The sequence below is a fragment of the Typopeltis vanoorti genome, chromosome 1, assembly GCF_054136105.1.
Source record: "Typopeltis vanoorti isolate ZY-2024b chromosome 1, IOZ_Tvanoo_1.0, whole genome shotgun sequence".
Taxonomy (NCBI): Eukaryota; Metazoa; Arthropoda; class Arachnida; order Uropygi; family Thelyphonidae; genus Typopeltis; species Typopeltis vanoorti.
This window is the reverse complement of record NC_143549.1, coordinates 69,245,149-69,271,300: the sequence shown is the minus strand read 5'-3', so window position 1 is coordinate 69,271,300 and position 26,152 is coordinate 69,245,149. Positions and strand designations below refer to the sequence as shown.

At 34.3% G+C, this 26,152-nt stretch overlaps 1 protein-coding gene across 2 annotated transcripts in view; it reads right to left on the bottom strand.

Annotated features, from left to right (window-relative positions):
- The window catches only part of LOC150110069 (copine-8-like), a 294,861-nt gene that overhangs the window by 64,316 nt on the left and 204,393 nt on the right, over positions 1–26,152 (bottom strand). For both annotated transcript variants that reach the window (XM_090391056.1, XM_090391066.1), the window contains exon 12: positions 24,498–24,559. In XM_090391056.1, coding sequence (XP_090247182.1) covers positions 24,498–24,559 — 62 coding nt within the window. The remainder of the gene's footprint in view (positions 1–24,497; positions 24,560–26,152) is intronic.

Here is a 26,152-nt window from a genome sequence, read left to right as displayed (position 1 = left end):
TACTGTGAATTGGCATAAATTGAACCGTCGTAAACCAAGGGCTGTCTGTATATAATTTCTTGGTATCTTTAATTTAAAGTAATGTTACTGTTGTCTTAACCAGATCAACTAACTTTCATCATGTGAATTAATTAGTCTCTGACAGCAACACTGTCAGAGACTAATTTATTCTTCTGCTTTTGCCAACATTTGAAGGTATAGACATCCCTAATGATTCTTGGCAAAGGGATAATTAGGGATGTGTCAACATGCACTCAAGGACAATACTTCATAAACAAAATTAAAAACATAACACTTGGCAAAGATGATTCATTAATCAGTTTTCGTGTTTTTGTCCTCTTCACAAATGTCCCAATCAATGACACAATTCTTTCATTTACAGAACAAATTTCTGCTGATATTCTGGTTACCTTTGTGCACTACTACATTCTAGTTACTTTGTGTGACAAAATAATATTTACCTACAGAAAGAAGGTATAGCCATGGGCTCATCACTATCTCTCTTCCCCTATTGCTAACATTTATATGGAAGCTTTTGAGCAATGTGCTGTAGTTTATTTTAAAACCTCAGTTTTTATTAGATACGCTGACATGATATTTCCATTATCTGGCCACATGGCTGTCAAACTTTAAACATCTTCCTCAGCCATCCTGAACATGAATACATACAATTTACCATTGAAATTGAATACCAAAACTCACTTCCTTTCTTGGACATACTGGTCACACATCTTCCCTCAGGCAGTCTATCCTTCACTGCACCCTTAAAAACAGAGCTTTAATAATTTGCTCTAACAAGCAATAAGTAGTAATAAGAAATTATTAGCAATACATTTATAAACAATGACAATAGCAAAAATATCAATTGAATTCTTCATATAACTACACTAAAAATGAAAATATAGATTATAGTAAAACAATAACTATTCCATTCATTCAAGGGTTATCAGATAAAATAAATAGAATGCTACATCATCACAACCTTAATGCTACTTTTAAATCACTTATAAAATTTAAAAAAAAAAAAAAGCATATTCAATCTTTCAAGGATTCACTCTCCCACCCCACCTTGAGGTATACCAAATTCACTGCACCAGTAACTTATCTTATATTGGTGAAACTGGACACACAATTCCAATCCATAAAAAAAGAAAAAACAAACATAAAATGTAACAATTTTGGTAAATCTGATTTGTGAGGATTTGGTAAATCCTCACAAACTGATTAAAAAGGTACCTGTTCCTTACATCATACAAAAACCTGGTATAAACACAAATTTAACCTGTGAAATTTTGATTACCTATCCTAATCTAAACAATAATAGCGGCCTAAAAATCCCGATAATATGGATGGCACACATTAAGACTATAGCAAATCCTCACCTTAGGAATCTAAGCAATAAAATAATTTAAGCTCTTATTTCATATAATAGCTGACATCAATACAACTTGAAATCAGTTCAAACTACATTTGAGATTTTCCATATCAACAGGATAGTTCACAAATTTTACAAATAAAATTCTCCAGAAAAAATTGCAACTTAAAATATAACATACTGTATATATGGAAAACTTTGTAAATATGCATCCAACTGATGTCAAGAAACATAATATTCAGTAAAATGAGTTCCCACTTGAAGCAAATCATGTATGAAAATGTCTAGTGTGAACGTGCTAATATATTAATTCTCATTATAAAATTATATAAACATTTTAAAATGAAGTATCTTTTTTGTTAAATATTCTTTTCAGGATGCCTAATTTTAAACAAAATAAATTTTATGAATGAAATTTTAAAAATTGAACACATTTATCAAATTCTTCATAAAAACATAAAGAAACAAGTTAAGCAGGCCAAACATTCACAAAATCTAGTATTTGCTACCAACTGATAATTAACAAACTCTGCAATTGCCGGTCCCAAGCCCGGATGAGAAAGGAGGAGGGTTGTACTAGTGGCTAGCAACCATAATATAGAAAAAACATATTACTACAGAAACCTCAACCATTGTTGGAAAACTGACACAAAACCAAGAGGGAGAAGTGTTGGGAAAATGAAGCAAGCCAATGAAAGCCCCATTGGGGAAGATCACAAGCAGAAAACTCCAAGAAAAAAACCTCTTTAGCCCAAAACTTTCAACCAAAATTGGATGCTGGAATATTAGGACTTTGTACGAAAGTGGAAAAGCTAACTTACTAACCAGAGAAATGGACAAATACAAAACTGAAATACTAGGTCTAAATGAGCAGAGAAATCCAACTAACAACAAACAAATACATTTTATATTCTAGAAAACAAAATGAAGATGACACACATGGCGAAGGTGTAGCTTTTATACTAACAACAGATGCTAGAAGAGCACTAATTGAATGGAAACCAGTTTCTGAAAGAATCATCAAAGCTAGATTTAAAACTAAATACAGAAATGTGACTATAATAAACATATATATGGACCAACAAACAATGCAAAAACAGAATAGAAAGAAGACTTCTACGACATGCTGCAGAAAGAAGTTGATGAAGTAAAAAGTAAAGATATGCTTTTAATTATAGGTGACATGAATGCAAAAGTAGGAAATAGTAACGTGGGATATGAATGAATAATGGGAAAAGAAGGTTTAGGAAACTGTAACGAAAATGGGGAAATCCTAAAAGACTTTTGCACTTTCAATGATATGATCATAGGAGGAACCTTATTTAAACATAAAGACATCCATAAGCAGACTTGGCTATCACCGGATAAGAAATCCAAAAACCAAATAGACCACATTTTAATAAACAGACCTTGGAGAACCTCGTTGATGGATGTAAGAGTTTGGAGAGGTGCAGATGCCTTTACAGATCACTTATTATTGATTGCAAAAATAAAAATGAAACTAATAAAAATATTTAAAGACAAGAACCAAAGAATTAAATACAATATATCTAAACTGAAACACAAGGATACAAAAGACAAATATAAAGTAACATTAAGGAATAAATATGGAAGCCTTGTAGAACAACATAAGGAAATAGACATTGAAGAGAACTGGGAAAAAATAAAGAATATATATAATAGTACTGCCGAAGAAGTTCTGGGAAGGCAGAGTAGGAATCACAAACAATGGATCTCTGAAGAAACCATCAAATGATGTGAAGAAAGGAAAGCTTTATGGAATAAACTTCTGCAAAGTACAGAAGAAAACAAAAGAAATAGGGTAAATGAAAGATATAGGCTTAAAAACGGACAGGTAAAAAAAAGTACAAGGAAAGATAGAAGAGTTTTCCTGGAGGAAATGTGTAAAGAGGCTGAAGCAGCAGCAAGTAAATTTGACCCAAAGAGGTTGTTTGAGATAACAAGAAAGTTAACTAGGAAGAGTTTTAAAAGAGAAAGGCTTGTAAAAAATAAACAAGGAAAATTACTCACAAATGAAGCAGACATAGAAAAAAGATGGGTAGAACATTTCCAAGAAATTTTAAATGGAGAAATAGAAAACCTAGAACATGAAATACCAGAAACACCAGAAGAAGAAATACATAAAATAAATACAGGAACTATAACTAAACTAGAAATAACTCAGGCAGTAAAGAAAACAAAAAATAATAAAGCAGCTGGGAGTGACAATATACAGGCTGAACTACTTAAAGCAGATATAAACATTATTGTTGACATGCTACACCCCGCTATTTAATCAAACATGGGAAAAGGAGGAATGGCCAGAAGACTGGAATGCAGGACTCCTGGTGAAAACTGCCAAAAAAAGGGAGATATAACACTTTGTAAAAATTGGAGAGGGATTTCACTTCTAAATGTTGTAAGTAAAGTATTTACTAGAATTTTTGCTAGAAAGAATGAAACAAGAAATTGAAACTAAACTGAGGAAAGAACAGGCTGGGTTCAAGCCAAACAGATCTTGTATTGATCAGATAATAATTTAAGAATAATTGTTGAACAGTCAACAGAGTGGCAGAGTAGCCTATACTTGGGATTCATTGACTTTGAACGTGCATTTGATAGCATAGACTGAAAGACTATATGGAAGTTAATGAAGCACTATGGGATTTCTCAGAAAATTATAAATATAACAAAGAAAACTCACGAAAAATACAAAATCCAAATAATAAATAATGGCAAACTATCAGAACCATTTGCAACAAACACAGGAGTAAGACAAGGATGTATACTGTCCCCGACCATCTTTCTGATTGTTATTGATTCGGTGATGAGGAAAACATCTGGAGAAAGAATTGGCAGGATGGTCAAATAATACATACAAAATAGAATCCAGAAAGCACAGATTGCATTCAGTATGATGAAGAAAATTTGGGGATCCAAAGAAATAAAATTAAAAACCAAATTAGACTCTTCAACACTAATGTTAAACCAGTTTTACTATACGGAGCTGAAAAAACATGGTGTCACTAACAAAGGAAAACATAAATAAAATACAGGTCTACATAAACAAATGCTTGAGGAAGATACTAGGAATATACTGGCCAAATAAAATAACAAACATAGAACTTTGGGAGAGAACAGGTCAAACCAGCATCAGAAATGAAATCACTAAAAGAAAATGGAACTGGATAGGTCACACAATCAGGAACCCAGATAAAGAAATAGCAAAAATTGCACTAGAATGGAATCCCCAAGGCAAGAGGAAAAGAGGTAGACCCAGGATAACATGGAGAAGAGAACTAGAAACATAGGCAAGACCGCTGGGATGGTCCTGGAAAGAGATCAAAAAAGCAGCATTGAATAGAATCAGATGGAAGTCAATAGTTGAGGCCCTATGCTCTGCAGGGAGCAAAGAGGATAGGTAAGGTAAGGATAATTAACAACCATTTAATAACTGAATTGCAAGATGATAAGTAATATAAGAGAAAACAGACAATAACCAAATCAGTGATCATTTTATATTAATAGGTAAAATTATCATCTTTTGATATTATATAACCTGATACAACAAATCTATAAAAATCTATTTAGATTGTTATAGCTATATCACTGTTACAGGAAAGAACATGCAAAAAGGCATGTTCTTTCCTGTAAAAAAGTCAGAGAGGAGAAGAAAAATAAAAGCAAAGGGGGGGGAGGAGAGTTTAGAATGTGATAAGATATACAAAATAAGTAAAAAAAAAAATCATTCAGATCAAGAAAAGTAGCCAAAAAAAAAAAAAAAAAAGAGAGAAACAATACTTAGGGACTTTTTTTAAATGCATATTTATCATTTTAACAGTATTTCATTGACTTATGATTAAAATCACCAGGTAAGCATACAGAATATAAATCACCAAATAATGTTGATATTAGTAAATGAAGAAGAACATTATATCAACACAATCACCTGAATAATTAAGAACAGAAATACTTAAACAGATTCAGTCTCTTCTTTAAAGTACACTTTTAGACTCTAATGTAATATAGCTATCTAGCTAGACTATTTATTTTAGAAAATGCACACTTATGGAGAGGAAGATGATAATCATCATCATCAAATTCCTGCCATGTACTCTCAAGGGATGTATAGGATATGATAGTACTACATGAAAAATTTACATCATTACTAACTTCCTATCTACAATTATCCTCCAAATCAGTCTGCTACTTGTCAAGACTCCAACATTATCAGATGTTATGTTTTTATCGTCGAAGGCACTTTGTACCATATCAATCCACATATATTTTGGTCTTCCTCTGGGTCGTTTTCCTCTAAACCTGGCAGAGAGCACTTGTTTTGCTAATCTTTCCTCGCCAATTCTGTTTAAGTGACCATACCACCTGAGATTAGCTCTGCTGACACATTCCTGGATGCTGACAACGTCAAGTTCTTTCCTAATATCCACATTTTTAATATGATATTGCGATTGATGTCATCTGTTCATGCCTCTAATCTTTCTCAGCCCTCTCATATCTGCAGTCTCTAGTCTTTGGTCAAGTGTTTTACTTCTGAACCAACTCTCAGATCCATAAGTTAAAACTGGTTTGAACGCTGTCTTGTATACAGCTAATCTAGTGTTCCAACTAATTTCTCTCTTATTCCATATGAATTTATTCAATTGACTTCCTACCATACTGGCTTTGTTGATTCTGTTATCTATTTCCATATTTAATTTACCATCTTCACTAAAAATCGGGCCTAAGTAGCTGAAATGTTTTACTTGTTCCACAGGTTCTCCGTTCACAACGCAGTTGATATTTTCAATGTTTCTGCCTATTTTCATTATCTTCGTCTTTTTATTGTTGACCTTCATTCCATATCTATTACAACACGTATTCAATTCAGTCAGGGATTCTTGCAGACTTGTAGCGGATTTATTTAGCAGTATAACATCGTCTGCATAAAGCAAAGAGCTGACATTAACATCTCCAATTTTGATATCGTGTTTAATATCACTTTCCTTCATAATGTAATCCATATAGATCATGAATAACAGAGGGGATAATCCTTGTCTGACACCAGATTTAACATTAAACCATCTTCCTGTACTTCCTTCAATTCTAACTGCTGACTTACAAATAAAGACTAAGTATTACTTGATATAATGCTCGATTTACACCATACAACTGTAACATTTTGAATAGCTTCTCTCTTGGCACCTTGTCATATGCCTTTTCCAAATCGACAAAACTTAAATACAGATCTTTGTTATATTTCCATGATTTCTCAACTATATGTTGTAAAGTAAAGATATGATCCTGACAGCCGCTATTTGGTCTGAATCCAGCTTGTTCTTCACCAAGCTTTTCTTCCACAATTCTTCTCAACTGTTTCTCAAGTATACTTGCATAAATCTTACCAGGAACACCCAGTAAGGAAATACATCTGTAATTCTCACATTCAGTTTTATTTCCCTTTTTGTATATGGGTACTATGAGAGTTTTACTCCAATCATCAGGAATTCGTCTCTCTGTAAAGGCTTTCTGAACTATGTAGTACAGCCACTGTAAGATTTTTATACCACCATACTTCAGCATTTCTGGTCGAATATCATCTACTCCTGCTGCCTCTCCACATTTGAAGCAGTTAGTGACTTTTTCTACTTCAAGTATGGATATGTATTCCTGACTGTATGCCTGTTGAGTGTTTTTTTACCACTGTGCTATCACTGCTTGTTTCATTTGGCAATTGTTCGAAGTAATTACTCCATACTTCAAGGATATCTTTTTCTCCTGTTTTCATGTAACCCTTACCATCTCTAACTCCTTTTACAGCACTCTTTCCTCCATTTCTAAGCTTCTTCAAACAACCTCCAGAATATCTTACCACCTTCTTGATATTTATTTTCTATGTTCTTGCCAAAGTCCTCCCATGACTTTTCTTTAGCTAGTTTTGCACAGTGTTTAGCTTTCTGACATTAGTCTCTGTATTCTCTAAGAGTACAAGCTGACTTATTTGCCAGGAACTTTTGATATGCTTTCTTCTTTTCCTTCACTGCCTCTTTAACTTCCTGTGTCCACCATGGAGTTCTGATTTTTCTATCCTTGCAGACAACCTCACCACATGCCTCTCTGGCTGAAACAATCAGGGTCTTCTTCAAGGCTTGCCACTAAATCTCCAAGGTTTGGTTCCTGTTCTCAAACCCTTTCATTTTTGCTTTAATAATCATTGCACATCTGAAAGCTGCTCACCTTTTATTCTCTTTAAACCTTCCTTACATATAATTCTTTTCAATATGAAATTCAATTTTATCCTGCTCAAGACTAAATAGTGATCACTTCCAATTTCAAATCCTCTGTACACTCTGGTGTCCTGCACCAGGGAGAAAACACCATATCAGCTATAACATAGTCAATGAGACTTTTCTTATTTCTTGCCTCTTCTCTCCATGTGAATTTGTGCCCATTTTCATGCTGGAACATGGTGTTAGTAATAACCAGTCCACGTCCTGAGCAGAAATCCAACAGATATTTGCCATTATTATTAGCTTTGCTCTTTTCTCCAAATTTTCCCAAAATATTTTTGTTTGACTGACAATCATTTCCTACTCTGCTATTCAGATCCCCAACAAGGACCAACTTTTCCTTTTTCATTGTGTCAGTTGCTTTCTCTAAAGCCTCAAAAAATTCTCCATTTCTACTTTAGTAGAACCTTCTGTGGGACCATAGGCACAAATAAATCTCATTGTCCAATTCCCCATTCTGATATTAACCCACATCACTGTACTTGAGACTGCCTGCCATTCAAGAAGATTAGCTTCGTATTTTGTGTTGAATACTATGGCTATGAATATAACATTTTGTATTTATTGCTCAGAAAGATCTCACCAGTTTTTGTCTTTTTTGTTTCAGTCACCCCTATTAAGTTGATCGGTACTTATCTAATTCCTCAGCTAGCTCCATTTCTTTGCCATTCAAACTTCTTATGTTGATAGTACCGATCTTTAACTCTGGTGATGTTGAGTTGGGGGTGTGCTTTCAAGATTTGTTCCAGTAGCTGACTTTTTTGCTGTTCACCCTGGTTCCCTGGCAAAAACAAAAGGGGCAGTGTTTAACCGGGCGACACCCCAGCCAGCATGAAATTTTGTCATGTTGTACCATCATTTTGTATTTTGGTTTAAGCCAATAGGAATACAATTTGGTTGGCTAAATCCCAAATTGCCAACCCATCCTCGTTCGTTCAATATCCAGGTAGATATCCAACAGGGTGCACCACGAGAAGGTGAGGATTGGAGATTAGGTCAGAAGTCCTGGTCAGTTCTCCGCATTCCTTTAAAGGCTATGTGGAGGTCTCCTCTCAGTTATTCATCTTTGACTCTTAAGCACCCCTAATAATAATAATAACAACAAGAATTTGACATGTATTTGACAGAAGTCAAATACATGAATTTGACTTCTGTGATCTGGTGTAATAATACCATGGGCACAGAAGCCAAATTCATGTATTTTATACGGCACCTTTTCTGGGTTGTTATAAAGTTCACATTTAGAAATATTCATACAATTTAGTAAATGCATTGGTGATGCTTTTTCAATGTTACAGATTTTGCAGATGGGGAAGCCTTTTATGCCATTGCTAAACTTGATTGGTCTTGTGTGGCCGGTCTTGAGGCAAGAGATCATGGTAGTGGTACAGCGATTAAACTTGGAGTTTATGGTAGTTCATAGTTTTTCTGCTGAATACCAGTGGTGAGTCATGTACTGGAAAATCATTCTTTTTATGTTTTCTTTTTGAGTAGTTTTAAAAAGATCAAAATCTGTGGTATCACCTGATGTTGCAGCCATTTTTGCTACTTCATCTGCAGTTTCATTTCCCTTTAATCCCACATGGGATGGAATCCATTGGAAAATTATTTTGGAATCCTTATGTATTTTTTTTTTTTGCTATGTCTCTAAGTATTTTTTGATGGTTAGTGTAGCAGTTCTTAATAGCTTGAAAGGATGCTAAGGAATCTGTGAAAAATATAAAGTGCTTTGGGTTTTGTTTATCCAAATGTTGCAGTGCTGTGCTAACCACCCATTATGGATAAAATACGCATCCTCATATGCTTCGTATCCATCATATATTTCAATGTAATATCAATGGTATTACAATTTTAATATGCACTTCACATCCATGATAACATCGACGTCTGTAGACGTCTTGGCCAGTAGCGTGGTTAATGGCTATCTGCATGGTATGAGTTGAATCCTATACTGTTGGTTGTATTCAGTTCTATATTTTGAAAGTCATAGTTGAGTATGCCACTCCCAGAACAGCCATTTGGACTTTTGGACCATCTGTATTGAGAGTCAGGTTATTATTCCGTTATTTTTGAAATAGCTAATAATCTTAAGATTTCAGAGTTTTCTAGGCTTTTTTTCTCATGTTTCCCTATTTCAAAATGAATAACTATATTTTTCCTGTCTTGATTTATAGGAAAAGCTGGGTAGTTGGCTTTTTATTTTGACAATCCAAGGGAATTTTATTTTCCATGATTATATGCATTATCGATTTTTTCTTTATTTTGTTTATTGGTTGCCACTTTTTAAAACATTCACTTATTCTATGATGTGCAAAGTTGGCTCTTTTTTCTACAAATTTAATAACATTTTCTTGCCACCTAATTTTTAAATGAACAAGGTTGGATTCGAATTCTGCTATTTTTCCAGGAGTTGTATTCCTTAGTCCATACATGATTCTAGCTGCATTTTTCTGAATTTTTATAAGCTTGTCTAAACTGGTTTGTGATGTTTGCATCCAGATAGGCAAAGCATATTCCATTATGAGTTGGATAATAGAGATGTATGTGACTTTTAAGGTTTTAGCATCAGCTCTCCACTCTACCAGAGATACTTTTCATGATATTTAGTCTTCTTTTTGCTCTGACCACAACAGTGTTGATATGTTTATTAAAGCTTAGTGATGGATCCAGAGTAACTCCAAGGTATTTGGAGTTTTCATTAAATGTAATTAGTTGATTGTTTAGCTTAATCTTTGGTTTCCACTTTCTGGGTTGTTATTAATGGTAAATACATAAATTTCTGATTTAGTAGGGTTAATTTTGATTTTCACAGTATGTAGATAAACTTTCAATGGCTTTGTTTAAATGACCTTTTGCTGTTTCTAAGTTGTTGTGAGCTGAGAATGGGACCAAATCATCAGTAAACATAGTTATCTTTGCTTCTTTATTTATATTTTTATCTAAGTCGTTTAAGTAGATGGAAAAAAGGAGTGAGCTCAAAATGCTGCCTTGAGGGAATCCCCGTCTCATTTTCATTTTCTTGGAAAATGTATTATTTATTCTAACTCAAATTGTTCTATTTCTTAGAAAGTCATAAATCCAGTTTAGAACTTTCCCTTCTATTCCAATATGACAAAGTTTGGAAAAGAGTTTCTGCCTCCACACCTCGTCAAAGGCATTGCTAAAATCTATAAAAGCTGCAATGCTGAATTTGGTAGATTTGGTCTGGAAGTTGTCTTGAATTGACTGGGTTAAGTAGAAAAGTTGATCAGTTGTTGAGTGATTTCTTCTAAAGTCAGCCCTTAATTCAAATGTAGGAGTATCATTTTTTCCATCAATTTGCCTGGAATTGAAGTCAGTGAAATTGGTCTATAACTTCCTAGTTGGTCTTAAGGTTTATTAGGCTTTAAGATTGGTATGATTGTGGCTGTCTTTCAGTCTTTTGAAGCTTTTCCTTGTTTTAGGCTATTGTTGTATAGGCAAAGCAGTCAATCTAGGGCTAGAGAAGGAAGATACTTGATCATAATTCCTTGTATGTTATCTGGTCCACATGATTTATTTATATCTAGTCTCTCCAAGACATCTCTCAATCCAGAGATTTTAAATGGATCCCAGAATAATTTGTTTTTATATTTTGAGGAATTTGAAGCAGTTTTCTGCTGTCGAGCCTGTTATGATATTTGATGGTCTTTGCTAGTATTCATCTCTAGTTTGCATATATTTTGAACATGAAAGGCCAAGGTATTTGCAATCTCCCTGTCTCCAATTTTGATATTTCCATCTGTATTTTTTAGCGTGTTAGTCTTAGTCTCACTTGCCTTTGGTATCTGAAGTGTTTGGATTTAAGTTGTGGCAAAATTCTTGCCACAGCTTCCAATTTTTAAGATGTTAAATAATTCATTTTGATTAGTTATTTTACTAGCAAGTTCCTGGTGAACTTTTGTGCAGTTTGAGATAACTTTTCTCCTGTAGAGCTTCTGGCAGCCATGGGGCTAGACACTTTCCTTAGCCAACTAAACAAACAACACAAACGCATACAGTTCACAATTGAGATTGAAAAGCAGAACACACTTCCATTTCTAGATACACTTGTCACATGTCTTCCTTCTGGCAGTCTTTCCTTTACTGTTTACCAGAAACTGACACATACTGGCCAATATATACAAGTAAACTCCTACCACCACCACCCAACACAAAAACTAGGTATCATTAATACTCTAAAAAACAGGGCTTTGAAGATTTGCTCCAATGAACAAGCGCTTAAAGACAAATTTAAAATTATCAGCAATACTTTCCTAAAAAATGGTTACAGCCAAAACACTATTAACAAAATTCTCTATGGGACCTCAATAAAAAACAAAGATAAACCAGACTACAATAAAACTATAAACATTCCTTACATTAAAAGGGACATCAGATAAAATAAATAGAATACTACAGAAATACAACCTCAAAGCCATCTTTAAACTCCTGCAAAATTAAAAAGCTTACTCAACTCATCCAAACACCCACTCCCTCTGCTGGTCCACCCTGGAGTATACCATATTTATTGCACCTGTAATCTACTATATATAGCAGAAACAAGATGCACAATTCTTATCAGACAAAAATAGCATAAATGACACATCAAATATATTAACTATGGTGAAGCTGGTCATTCTGATCATGCCCTGAACACTTTACATAGAATTGACTGGAAAAGCACCAATTATTTACATCACACCAAAACATGGTATGAATGTAAATTTAAGGAAGTCTGTGAGATTCTTATCAACCACCCTAATCTGAACAATAATGATGGTCTAAAATTCCCAAGCATATGGAAGCCACATATTCCACCCACAGAAACTTTCTCCCTAAGAATTAACTATAAACAGGACTGTAGATAATCCAGAATCTTATATCTAATATAATAATTGTCATGTTAAACTAGGACATAATTGTTACTGTAAGAAAACTATCTATATGAAAGAATGCTTCTCTTATGTTATCTTAAATAGAATTTAGCTTTGATGTCTAAATAATTAATTAACTTTATCTGTGTTTTATATATATATATATATATGTGTGTGTGTGTGTGTTATATTGTATTATATTTTCACTAGAGGTCATGCCAGTAGAATAACCATTGATCAAATCATTGTCTCTTTAGCATACTGTGTGAAATGTAACTCAGCTTGTCCTTGTATATTTGTACATACTCCAGATGATGACCTTAATATGAAGGTTGAAATATTGGGAAATTAAAATAATTATTTATAACACGGTTGTAAAGTCCATAATTTCTAAAATGAAAAACCAATATTAAAGATAGAACAAGAAATCTATTTAGAAAAATAAATGATGTTACAGGGAAGTTTATCCCTAGATTAGGAGTTGTAAAAATAATGTGGGAAAATGTCTGATGGAAGAAGAAGCAGCGAAAAAAAAGATGGAAAGAGTATGTTGAGGAACCCATGATAATGAAAAGTAAAGTGATATTAGCAATGGAATAGTTGTCGAAAGGAAAAGCTTCTGGAGCTGATGGAGTGTCAGTGGAATTATTGAGAGCAGCTGAGGATGAAGTAGTGAGTATATTGACTGAAATTTGTCAACAAATTTGGAAGAAAATATACTGGCCTAGAGACTGGAAAACATCAGTATTCATCCCAATTCCAAAAAAAATCAAATCCCAGAGACTGTGAGAATTATAGAATCATTGCTTTAATTTCATATGCAAGTAAAGTTATGCCGAAAGTGATCCAACATAGGCTGGAGCCATGTGTGAATAAAGAAATGCCACAAGAACAGGCAGGCTTTAGGAGAGGTAGAGGAACTAGAGACCAAACAGCAAACATGAGATGGATTATGGAAAGAACAAGAGAATTTAAGAAGGAAGCATTCATTTGTTTTATTGATTATAAGAAAGCTTTGGATTGCATGGATCACAACAGACTATGGATTGTAAAGAGATCAATGTGAATACCTGAACATCTAAATTCTCTTGATAAGAGAGCTATATAAAACCAAGAAGCTTCAGTAAAAACAGTTTTTGGAGAAACAGACAGTGTTCAAGCGGAAAAGGGGGTGCAGAAGGGTTGTATACTGTCGCCTACCTTATTATATTTATAATGAACATATCATAAGAATGGCTAATTTAGATGAAGATCCAGCTGGAAATAAGATTGGTGGCAGAAAAATAAATAATTTAAAATATGCAGATCATACAACCCTCATATCAGAAGCTAAGGAAGATTTGGAGCAGTTGCTTCTATTGGTTAAGAGGGAAAGACAAAGCTGGGCTTAATTTAAACATCAACAAAACAAAAGTAATGGCTTCTGGCAATTTAAATGAATTTATAATAGAGGGAGATAAAATAGAAATTGTTGAAAATTATGATTTATTGGGGTCCAGAATGAGAAATAATGGTAAATGTGAAATTATTAAACCTGAAAAAATTTCTGAAAGATAGAGATGTTTACTCACACCTCTGTGAAAGTTAGAATTGTCAAAATAATGGTATTTCCAGTAGTGATGTATGGATGTGAAAGCTGGATTATTAAGAAGAAAGCAAATTGATTCATTTGAATGATGGGTGTGGAGGAGACTATAATGAATTCCATGGACTGCAAGAATGACCAATAAGATGGTTTTAGAGAGTATAAAGATAGAATGCTCCTTGGAGGCAATGATTGCTAAACAGAAGTTGATGTACTTTGGATATATTATGTAAGCTGATGAATCATTCGAAAAGACATTTATTTTGGACAAAGACTGAAGGAATGAGAAGAAGAGGAAGACCACAAAAGAGTTGGATAGACAACATAAAAGAATTTACCAACTTAACTTACAAATGCTGAAAGAAAGGACAAGAGGCAGAGTGGGATGAAGAGCCTTTGTGCACAATATCACCAACATCCAAAAATGACTGGATGGCACACAACAAAAAATGTTATGCAGTTTAGGAAGAAAATTCTCTTAACTCTAGAAAGAAAGAGTTAAATTAAAACATTCTTGGTCTAGGAAGATCTTGTTGTTATTACTCATATTTTCAAAGAAGCTAATCAAAAAACTTATATCATCATCTCTTCTTTGAGTGCCATCTCTTATCAGAGGTTGGCAACCACCTTGGCAAATTTTGAGCGTTTCTCAGCTACTCTGAGCAGTCTCTCAGAATTCTCTACTATATTAAATCAGTCATTTTTACTGTTTATACTGTCCGACCATATATGCGAGACCCCCTCGACATTTCTGCACATGGCAGAAGAAGGTGAATACATTCTGATAATAGGGTAATCAATCCGTTTCATGGGATGAGTGTTTCTTATTATATGTCAGAAAATTATTATTTTGAAATATTAAAAAAGCATGTGATTTCGTGTGTTGGTGACAAATTTGTACATGACTTTATTCCTTCCTTCCCTTCAACACGAACTGACTCTTCTTGGCAATCTTCCAGCCAGGATTCTTGCATCTGTTATCAGACAGTATAAGTAACTTTTTTTTTACTGCATATGTCAACCTATAAGACAATATTTGAAGTTAAGAAAAAAAATGAAAGATGGAGTGATTTTATACTCCAGGTATTAAATCTGAACCTCTGAATCAGCAATTGAAAGCAGTATCAAGTGATCATCTAGCTCAGACCTGCACAACTTGATTTTCTTTGAGGGCCAAACCCAACTTGGACCACCTGACCAAGGGCCAGATCACTTCGGACCTTGAATCTTAGACTAGTCCACTGCAGCTAAACTTAAGTAAATTTGTTAGTAGGTCTAGAGTAAATACTAATTAATATGCATATTTAATTTTTTTTAGAAAGTTACAATTAAAATTATAATCAAAATTATTAACAGTCATATGGGATAAACTGATATTTTCAAAATTATTTTTCTTATCAGGACACAATTGGGAAACAGCAATCATCAGACACTTTTTTATCAACTCTCCCTCAGTAAACAATTTGCCGGCACAAACTATTTCTTGTGATATTTTTAAGCTAATCTTTGTGGCAACTTCATTTGCAGATGTCACTTTTTTAAAGGCTTGTTGCTCACCACTAAGGACTTTCAATAACTTTGCTGCTTTTATTTGCTATTCAGTTGCATCCAACTTGCCAAGGTTAGGATGTTTTGATTCAAAATGACATCTCAGATTGTACTCATTTGGCACAGCGATAGATTCCCAGCAAACAATGCACACTATTTTGTCCTTAAACAACATAAAAAAATATCTGTTTGTCCACTCAGGGTTAAATGCTCGATGTTCCGAATCTATTTTACGCTATTTACTTATGCCCATTGTGTCGAGATTGACAATATTGAGTTTTTCATCATTATTTTTTTGTAATTAATTACAAAAAAATAATGATGAAAAACTCACAATAATGCAGGTTATGATAACAGCTACAACCAACAGTTACGGCAAACTTTGTGTAATACGATTCATTCTTGTTCGTAGACATCGTCGTCATCACGGAGATGTAACTTTGAATTTCCCCGCAGCGACACTAGCGCTAACAAAACCTTGGCACGATTGTTATAATTTGTTATTAAATACAACAGTGGGAATAACTCCAAATGCAATTTATTATCAAGTTGAAAGAAACATGATTGTGACATTACTCGCATGAATGTAAACATGCAGAGTCTTAGTAAAAATTTAATTAAACGCTAGAAAAAAATTGTCTAACTTCATATTCCCTCATATGATTAAATAATTTCATTCAGGCAGACGGGCCAAAATAAATAGCCATGTGGGCCACATGAAGCCAGTATATTGTGCAAGCCTGATCTAGCTTCTATGGTAATGTAAACTGAATAGCAGTGTTATGAAAAATGCATGTATACTATGTTCTGAGAAGCTTCTGCTTTCATATTATGGTGATTAGAATATTAATATACTGATATATTAATATATTTTTATATAAATATTTGTAATTAATAAATGTATTCATTAGGGTAGGGCTTCCCAAATTTTATGGCTCGAGCTCGACCCAATTTCGAAAACTGTAATTTTTTGCAACCCACTCGCTTGTAATGCATATTTTAAAAGGAAGGGGGGGGGGGGTGAATAAAAAATATCACTTTATTACTTTTCAATTTTTTATTGAATATGGAGAACCTGTTGAACAAGTGAAACATTTCAGCTACTTAGGCACCGTTTTTAGTGAAGATGGTAAATTAAATGTGAAAATAGACAACACCAGAATCAACAAACCTGGTATGGTAGGAAGTCAATTGAATAAATTCATAAAATTCATATGGAATAAGAGAGAAATTAGTTGGAACACTAAATTAGCTGTATACAAGACAGTGTTCAAACCAGTTTTAACTTATGGATCTGAGAGCTGGGTCAGAAGTAAAACACTTGACCAAAGACTAGAGACCGCAGATATGACAGTCCTGAGAAAGATTAGAGGCATGAACAGATGGCATCAATGGCAATATCATATTAAAAATGAGGATATTAGGAAAGAATTTGACATTGTCAGCATCCAGGAATGCGTTAGCAAAGCTAATCTCAGGTGGTATGGTCCATTAAATACAATGGGCGAGGAAAGATTAGCAAAACAAATGTTCTCTGCCAGGTTGGCAGGAAAACGACCCAGAGGAAGACCAAGATATAGGTGGATGGATATGGTACAAAGTGCCTTACACGATAGAAATATAAGATCTGATAATGTTGGAGTCTTGACAAGTAACAGACTGATTTGGAGGAAAATTGTAGATAGGAAGTCAGTAATGATGCAAATTTTTCATGTGGTACTATCATATCCTGTACACCCCTTGCGGGTACATTGCAGGAATTTGATGACGAACTTTCTTTCAACGAGTCTAGATGTTCAACTATTACAGAGATTAAGTCGTCAGCTGGTGCCACTTCATTTTCAATGATAAAAGTTTCGAATGTCTCAAAACAATCATACTTTTAGTAGTTAATATTTTTTTCCCATAAATAGTTTTTTGGTAAAACCTTGAATTTTATCATGTACAGCAAATATATCAGCTCCATCCATTTCTTATGAGTATAAATTTAGTTCGTTTAATTTCGCAAATGTATCTGCCAAATAAGTGAGCTTCAGAACAAACTTCTCATCATGCAAAGATTTTGCATAATTGTTTTGTCTATCCAGAAACATTGTGACTTCTTTGCAGAGTTTAACAAGTCTTGTAAGCACTTTGCCCCTCGACAGCCAGCGCACTTCAGTATGCAAAACAAGAGATCTATGGAAACTCCCCATAGCTTCAAACAGTTTTTCAAATAAGCATGACTAATGGTTTACTCTTGATAAAATTTATGATTTTCATGGCAGTGTTTAAAACGTTTTTCTTGTCTAACATACTTTTAGATACTAATGTTTCTCTATAAAGACTACAGTGAGTCCATGATGCATTCGGACCTAGTTTAAGAATGTGTTTCACAATATCACTATTTTTTCCACACATTGCCCATGCACCATCTGCAATACATATACCAACGCAATTCATCCAGTGCAGTTTCTTCAATTTGACATAAGTGTCAAGAGTTTGAAAATTTCCTTGCTAGTACCTCAAATAATTGGTTTACAAAATAGCATATCTTCATGCAGCTTATTGTTCCATATAAAACGGATAAAAACAATCAAGTGGGGCAAACCTTGTATATATATCTGTTGACTCATCCAGTTGCTATGAAAAAAATTTACTCACCTTAACTCTGTTGATAAGCTGATCTTCTATCCACTCGGACATTTCATGGTTTCTGTGGTAACAGTGTTATTGAAAAGTGGAATTAATTCAACCTCTTGTCACCAAACATAACTCCAACAGCACCTTTTATCGCTGGGAGTACTAATGACTCTCCAATGGTGTGAGACTTACCAGATTGTGCAATTTGCAAACTAATGAGGTATGGCATGCATTGTTTTTTCATTAATACTGGTGAAATGAGAAAGCATATTTTATGAAGTATTCATTTCTTTTAGTTTGCTTGCAAAAAAATGAAGTGGCTTGTTTTTCAAATCTACATGTTTTGTCTCAATATGGCAAAGTAATTTGTCAGGTCCCATATCGTCATTTGCGAGAATTTCATAGTAAATAACACATTGCGTATATATATATGGATCTCCTTTGTCACCATTCCATGTAAATTTGAATTTTAAGTAGTCAGAATCAAGTTTTCTTACTACTTTTCATTGTTTTGATTAGTGGCTATGCACTTCACAACCATATGCCTGGGGAAGGAGTGTCCTGGGTTCGATTCCCGTCTCCGACGTGAGGAGCTTGGGGATCTTCCGCAGCCATAGCCAAGTTAGCCAGTCTTGGGCGTGGACAGCAGGGTTTTTCTCCCAAGTTTATCTGGGGTTTTTTATCCCACAAGCATGCAAACCGGCCCCGTGAACACATGGATCTACAGCCATAAATACTTAATCCCCCATGAGGAGGCTCAACTCGCCCCAATAGGGACGGGGAAGAAAAGGAAGGAAACTCCATATGAATAAATAAATAAATTGTTTTGATAATTGAAAACTTGTTGAAGGATTTTCATTAATTTTTACATGCTTACCCTAATGATTAGGATAAGCATGTAGCTTTTTCATAAAAATCCTAATGAAACCCTTACTAGCGTGATAATCATATGAATTACAACACACAAAATCAAGGGCAACATTCAAAAATTACAGTAAAAGAAATACCTGCTGTGATTTATATGCCTACGGTATATTAAAGTAAAAGTATTGTGTAAGAAGCTGTCAGCAGTAAGTGAAAAATTTTCAGTTGTCTTGTATGACAAGTATAAGCTTTCTCTGCCTTTCTCCATGTGGCAGCCTGTACATAAGCACTGCAGCACCCCCAAGGCAAAAATGAAAAAATTAAATTTTGTTTGTGTTTATAAATAATAACAATGCTTACAACATTATATAAATGTAATACAACAAGTTAAAGGTTACAGCTTATATTTCGACATTGATTGAATAGTTAATAATTGGAATTGTTCTATTAATGCTTTAGAATACAAAACAAATGCACTGCGATCTAACGCCGATATTCGTTTGCACTTGTCATTGTCATTCCCACACTGCTCAAACGGCAGTGTATGTTTAGTATGCTTATGCACCTTATTTCTGTGAGGTATGAAACGTTCATTATTAGTGCATGTGCATGACGAACTATTTTTTGTAAATCTTATTTTATTTTGTTAAAATAACATATAATTATTTATTTATTATAGATAGAAGGCTGAATTATGACGAGTGTCACTGTTGAAAATATGAAAAGAATTGTATTTTTTCATTTGTTTCGTGTAATGATAATTGCGATCTAACACCGATATTCATTCGCACTTGCCCATCACGTCATACGATACACTGCAGTTTGGGCAGTGTATCATATTCTTCCACGTTGTTTCTGTGAGATATGAAACGTTTATTATTGGTGCGTGTTCGTGGTGAACTATTTTTTGTAAATCTTATTTTATTTTGTTAAAATAACATATAATTATTTATTTATTATAGATACAAGGCTGAATTATGACGAGTGTCACTGTTGAAAATATGAAAAGAATTACCGTATATTATCGCGTATAATGCGAAAAATTTATGGTAAAAAACTACTTAAAGTTAGGGGTTCACATTATATGTGGATCCTAAAAAAAAAAAATATAACATCTTATTAGACTTGCACACACAATATATACTACCCAATGCCTATGCAACCAAATCTACTTGACCCACTCGCATTCGGCGACCGAGCGTGCATCGTATCTGCACATAAAGCTACTTACATTACTGGCATTATGCGCAGATATGATGCGCTCTCCGTCGCCGAATGATAGAGCACAGTGAGATTGATAGAGCACAGTTAGGTATATCAGTTTAACCACAGTTCATTTTAAATATTATTCGTTAAACAAACCTAGCCTGAAAATGAGCCAACAGAAACGTAAATGTAAAATCCCCAAAACGAAACGTGCCCATCGTGGAGATGTAGCATCCTTTCCAGAACTCGAAGAAGAGCTAAACGAATGGATTTTGATGCAACAACAAGATGGCATTATAGTATCAAGCAATACAATTTGTTTTCGAGCTCTACAACTCAAGAATGGTAAATTCAAGGACACACCAGGTATTTCATCTTTTCTTGCTTCACCTGGGTGGTGCAACAGATTTATGGAACGCAAAGCATTAATATTATGACACCGAACAAAAATTGCACAAAAGTTACCAAAGCAGCTTGAAGAAAAGTGCAGTCATTCCATAAATTTATCATAAAATTACGGAAGTGTCACAGATATGAACTTTCCCAAATTGGCAATATGGATGAGACGCCCATGTACTTTGATATGCCTGGGAATCGAACAGTAAACTCAGTTGGTGAAAAGGGTGTCTTCGTAAAAACAACGGGACATGAAAAAATGCATTTTACCGTTGTTCTAGCATTCATGGCAGACGGAACCAAATTAAAGCCAACAGTGATATTTAAAAGGAAGAAAATTCCGAAGCATATGAAATTTCCACCAGGTGTAATTGTTTGCGCCAATCAGAAAGGTTGGATGGATGAAGAAGGTGTACAATTGTGGCTGGATCAAGTGGAACATACATCCAGGTAGCTTGTTACATTAACAAAGCATGCTAGTCTGGGATATGTTCTGGGTGCATTTAACAGAGGCAAGCAAAGAGAAAGCACGTGAGCTATGTACAGACCTAGCAGTCATACCAGGTGGTCTAACTTCCGTTTTGCAGCTGCTTGATGTCAGCTTGAATAAGCCATTTAAAGATCACTTACGTGAAAAATGGAGAGAATGGATGTCATCTGGTTTGGAGAAGATGACAAAGGGTGGGAATTTTCAGAAGCCTGAGATCACCCTAGTCACCAGCTGGGTTAAAGAAGCATGGGATTCGATACCATCTGAAATGATTCAACACTCATTTCTTAAATGTAGAATAAGTAATTCAATCGATGGATCCGAAGATCACGTCATATACAAAAGTGAGGATGACGCACAACAAATTGGAGAGCATGAAGATGACGACGACAACTGCTACACTGATGATGCAATCCCTACAGATGAATTTATAAATGAAATGTTTGATGACTCAAAAGATGAAGAATTTAAAGGATTCTGACATTTTGTTTTAAAATAAATATTTCTTTCGTTAATTCGTATTGTATTATTTATAATGTTATGGAACAAGATTAACAGATCGCATTATACGTGGACATGGCATTTTAGAGCTAGTATTTAAACAAAATTTCTAGTTCGCATTATACGTGGATCGCATTATATGCGATAATATACAGTATATATTTTCAATTATCATTACGCGAAACAAATGCATTGCGTTCTAACACCGATATTCATTTGCACTTGCCATTGCTATTGATACGAAACTTTTATTATTGATGGTTGTTCGTGGTGAGGATGAAATATTTTTAATAAAGCTATTTTTAATATGTAAATTTATTTATTAATAAATTCATTACTGATTAGGATTTTTTTTTTTTTTTTGTATATGCAGCACCCCCACTTAAAATTTTCACTGGCCGCCACCGCTCTAAACTATGGAAAAGCATAGAGATGAACTTTCTCCACCAGAAAGAGTACTGTAAAATGAAACAAAGGTGATAAAAGCAACATAAACACTAATAACAAAGAATAGTTGTCTAGAGTAATTACTTTGAAAGATTGCTAAATGAAAACAAGCAGCGACAACATGGTAGAAAACATTCAAGAGGAATGAAATCAGGAGCACATATATCAATACTTTATGAAGAAGAACCCATCATAAACATGAAATGTGGAAAGGCAGTTGGAATAGATGATATTCAACCTAAAATCTCAAATATGGAGGTCTAAAATTCTTATAATGGCTATACTGCATAATTCAGAAAGTCTGATCAAAGGGTCAAATTCTAGATTATAGGAATAGAACTTTCATAGTACCCACCTATGAAAAGGGAAAGAAAACTGAATGTAAGAATTTCAGAAGAATATCTGACTGAGTGTTTCTGGTAAGATATATATAAGCATACATAAATGCACTGTTTATACAACAGTTTATGCATCAACTCTAGTACCTCCTCTTCAGGCACCTGTGTCTGATCACACAGAGTTAGTATTGAGCTATATGTTGCATAGATCATATTGATAGTTTTCAGCAAAACAGAAACTCATTAGCTTAACAATCTCTTCTGCATCTGCCACTTGCCTGCCATCTTCATTCAGTAGTTATTCTTTCCTTTACTTGAAACATAACAGAATTCTTTTGGGTTATCATTGGTTTGCAAGCAATATTTTTTTTTATATATTCAGTTTTCTGTACAATGCCTGTCATTCTTATATCCTGTGCATTATAATTTTCATAACTAACTTCATCCTTTTACACATGGTATTCTTTCACAGTGTTTTCTTAACAATCTCTTGCTTAATAAGACTGCACATCCATTTCACTCCTATCCTATTTATTCTTTAAACTCTCAACACACTCCAATACTGTATCACTGATGTATTTTTTAATACTTCTCATGCACTACCATATCCTTCCAATCTAGCAACTGATACCATGGTGGTGAACCTAATATTCTCCAGAGCTAGTCATAATTTCCTTCTTTGTAGTTTAGCATGTAATTTTTTTCTGAATGAAACATCCATATACTTAAGCCACTTCTTGGGTCAATGCAGCATGATCAGTCACCGGAAGCAATGAAAACCTCCTTTGACACCATAATTTCTTACTTTTCTTTTCTGTTTTTCAATTACATTTTTTTTTATGCTACTTCCACCAATGCCAGATTGTAAACCTGTGGATGGATAAAGATTTGTTTTCTATTTTTATTAATTTTTATATTTTTAAAAAATTTCATAGATAATCCAGAAACCCTGCTCAAGGACAAACATGAAAATTTTCAAGCCATTCCAAGTTTGTAACAATCAGGATGGTAGTCTCACATTAGGTGATGAAATTCAGTTTCCACCTAAAGACAATGACAAACATCCAAGCCCACAGCAGGATTTGAACTTGCAGCCTGTTGTTGGAGAGCAGATATACTAACCACTTGGCCAAGCAGGTTTGCAAAACTCTAAGTAGTAGCATGCTTATCAAATCACTTGTTTTATAATAGTCTCCATATCATATGACATCCTTTTTTTTTTATATTCAACTTTAGTTACCTAATATTCATTGTACAGTAATATGTACAATAGCCTTAATGCTTTGTTATAATGACTGGATAATGTCAGAATCATAATATATTCCATTACTGAAACTGATGAAGATATTGAAAATAATCTAACTTCCAAAATCTCAAGACTAAAAGAAATTATTCAACAAATGACATGGGAATTAGAAAAAGTCAAGACAGAAGCATAGAAGGACATGAAAGTTAAGAAGCAAAAGAAGAAACAACATTGCTTCTTAACTTTCATGTCCTTCTATGCTTCTGTCTTGATTTTTCTAATTCCCATGTCATTTGTTGAATAACTTGTTTTAGTCTTGAGATTTTGGAAGTTAAATTATTTTCAATATCTTCATCAGTTTCAGTAATGGAATATATTATGAATATATCTGAAATGAAAAATATTATGATTCTGACATTATCCAGTTATAGTGATGCTATCATCATTATAACTGGATAATGTCAAAATCATAATATATGTAAAACAATGACATTGCCTGAGTGAAAGGAAAATGACCCATAATGCAAATACAGTAAGTACTGTTTTTTTGATTAACACACACACACACACACACACACAAAATGGCTTATCTTCTCTTTATTACCTATCATATGGTAAAAAGTTGCAATATTATATAACTTCCTTTATATTAAGCTTTACAACAAAAATTTGTATTCAGATGAATATTTAAAATCACATTTATGCCCTGTTCACTTACCCTCCCTGAATATAATCTAAGAATGTGTGCTCCTCTTCTATGTGTACTGATGTTAGTTTCACCTGAAAAGAAACAGCAAACTTAATATTTATCACCAATTTTTTACTTAAAAAAGTAATAGATTATTCAGTAATAATTATTCAGAGAGGGAAGATTGTGTGTGTGTGTGTGTGTTGCCCAGTTATGATAATAACGAGCTGAGTAGAAGAGCATTAATAATGAATAGTATGATAGTCAGAATGTGTCAGAAGTTAGGCTTGTAATACGTGAATGCTTGCAAGGCATTTGAGGACAGAAAGGAATTGTATACGAGAGACTGCTCGCATTTGAATGAGGAAGGACGTAGGCATCTCGAGAGATTGCTGTTCTCTGAATGAATCAGTGTGTCAATGCATGGAAACTAGAATTACCAGGATGGATGGTAGCAAGGGGTGGCCTCTTGTGGGAATAGGCGCTTGGGTGAAAGGGTGATTTCAATGAGTCCAGTGGAGCCCGGAGGGGATAATGATAGATATAGAAGCAGTGACGTTTTTATGCTTTATACTAATGCCAGGAGTATCCGGAATAAAGGAGATGAATTGGTGCCAAAGATTATTGGGATCTCTGAGACGTGGTTGACAGAAGATGATATAATAACAGGAATAGGAGTAGCAGGGTACAGCATTTTTTGACAGGATAGGAAGGGAAAACATGGTGATGGAGTGCTACTTATGATAAGTGATGACTTATGTCCTCACTGAGTGGAGGCTTTGGAGGGAAATGACACTAATTTGAAAACATTATGTGTGAGGTAGAGGTGGGCAAGACAGGATATTTAGTGGGGTGTTCCTGCAAGCCAAGAAGCACAGAGGGTGAGGAGTAGGAAATGTTTAGGCAGCTGAGCTTGGTAAGTGCAAGAAGAAGAATGATTGTTATGAGAGATTTTAACTGTGGCAGTATGAATTGGGAAGAGGAAAATGCATGTAGTAATAAGGGAATGGAATTTCTAGAATTCTTGAGGGACAAATGTCTTAGGCAACATGTAATAGAAAGAACACGAGGTCCAAGAGTTTGGGATTTGGTCATAGCATCAAAAGAGTTTATTATAACTGAGATAGCATCTCTTCCCTCAACTGGAGAGAGTGACCATGTGGTTTTGACTTGGAAGATGAATAGACATGCAGGAGTATCAAAGAGAGGGAATGTATGTGGAATTATAAGGTGGGTGATATTCACCTATTATAACAGATTATACAGATTATAATAGGCGAATATAATTGATATCAACTTGGGACAGTTCAACAGAGGGAGGAATTGGAAGGGCGAGATATTATTAGTTTTGGGAAATTGTGAAGGAATATTTGTTATAAGCAATACCAAGCTGTATTCCACAAGTGAAGAAGACACAATTTGGTGTAAAGTGGATGACAAACAATATCAAACAGGAACTGCAGGTGAAAAAGAGGTTATGGAAGATATAAGGAAAGGGGGTGGAGAGCAGATGCATGAAGAATATAAGAATCAGGCCAGGAGAATGACTAATATGGTAAGAAAGGCAAAACTGGAATATGGGAATATGAGAAGGGATTGGCACTAAGATCCAAAGAAAATCCCAGGGAATTTTTTAGCTATGTGGGCAGTAGGATGAGAAATGATTGTGGAAGAATGAGATTGTG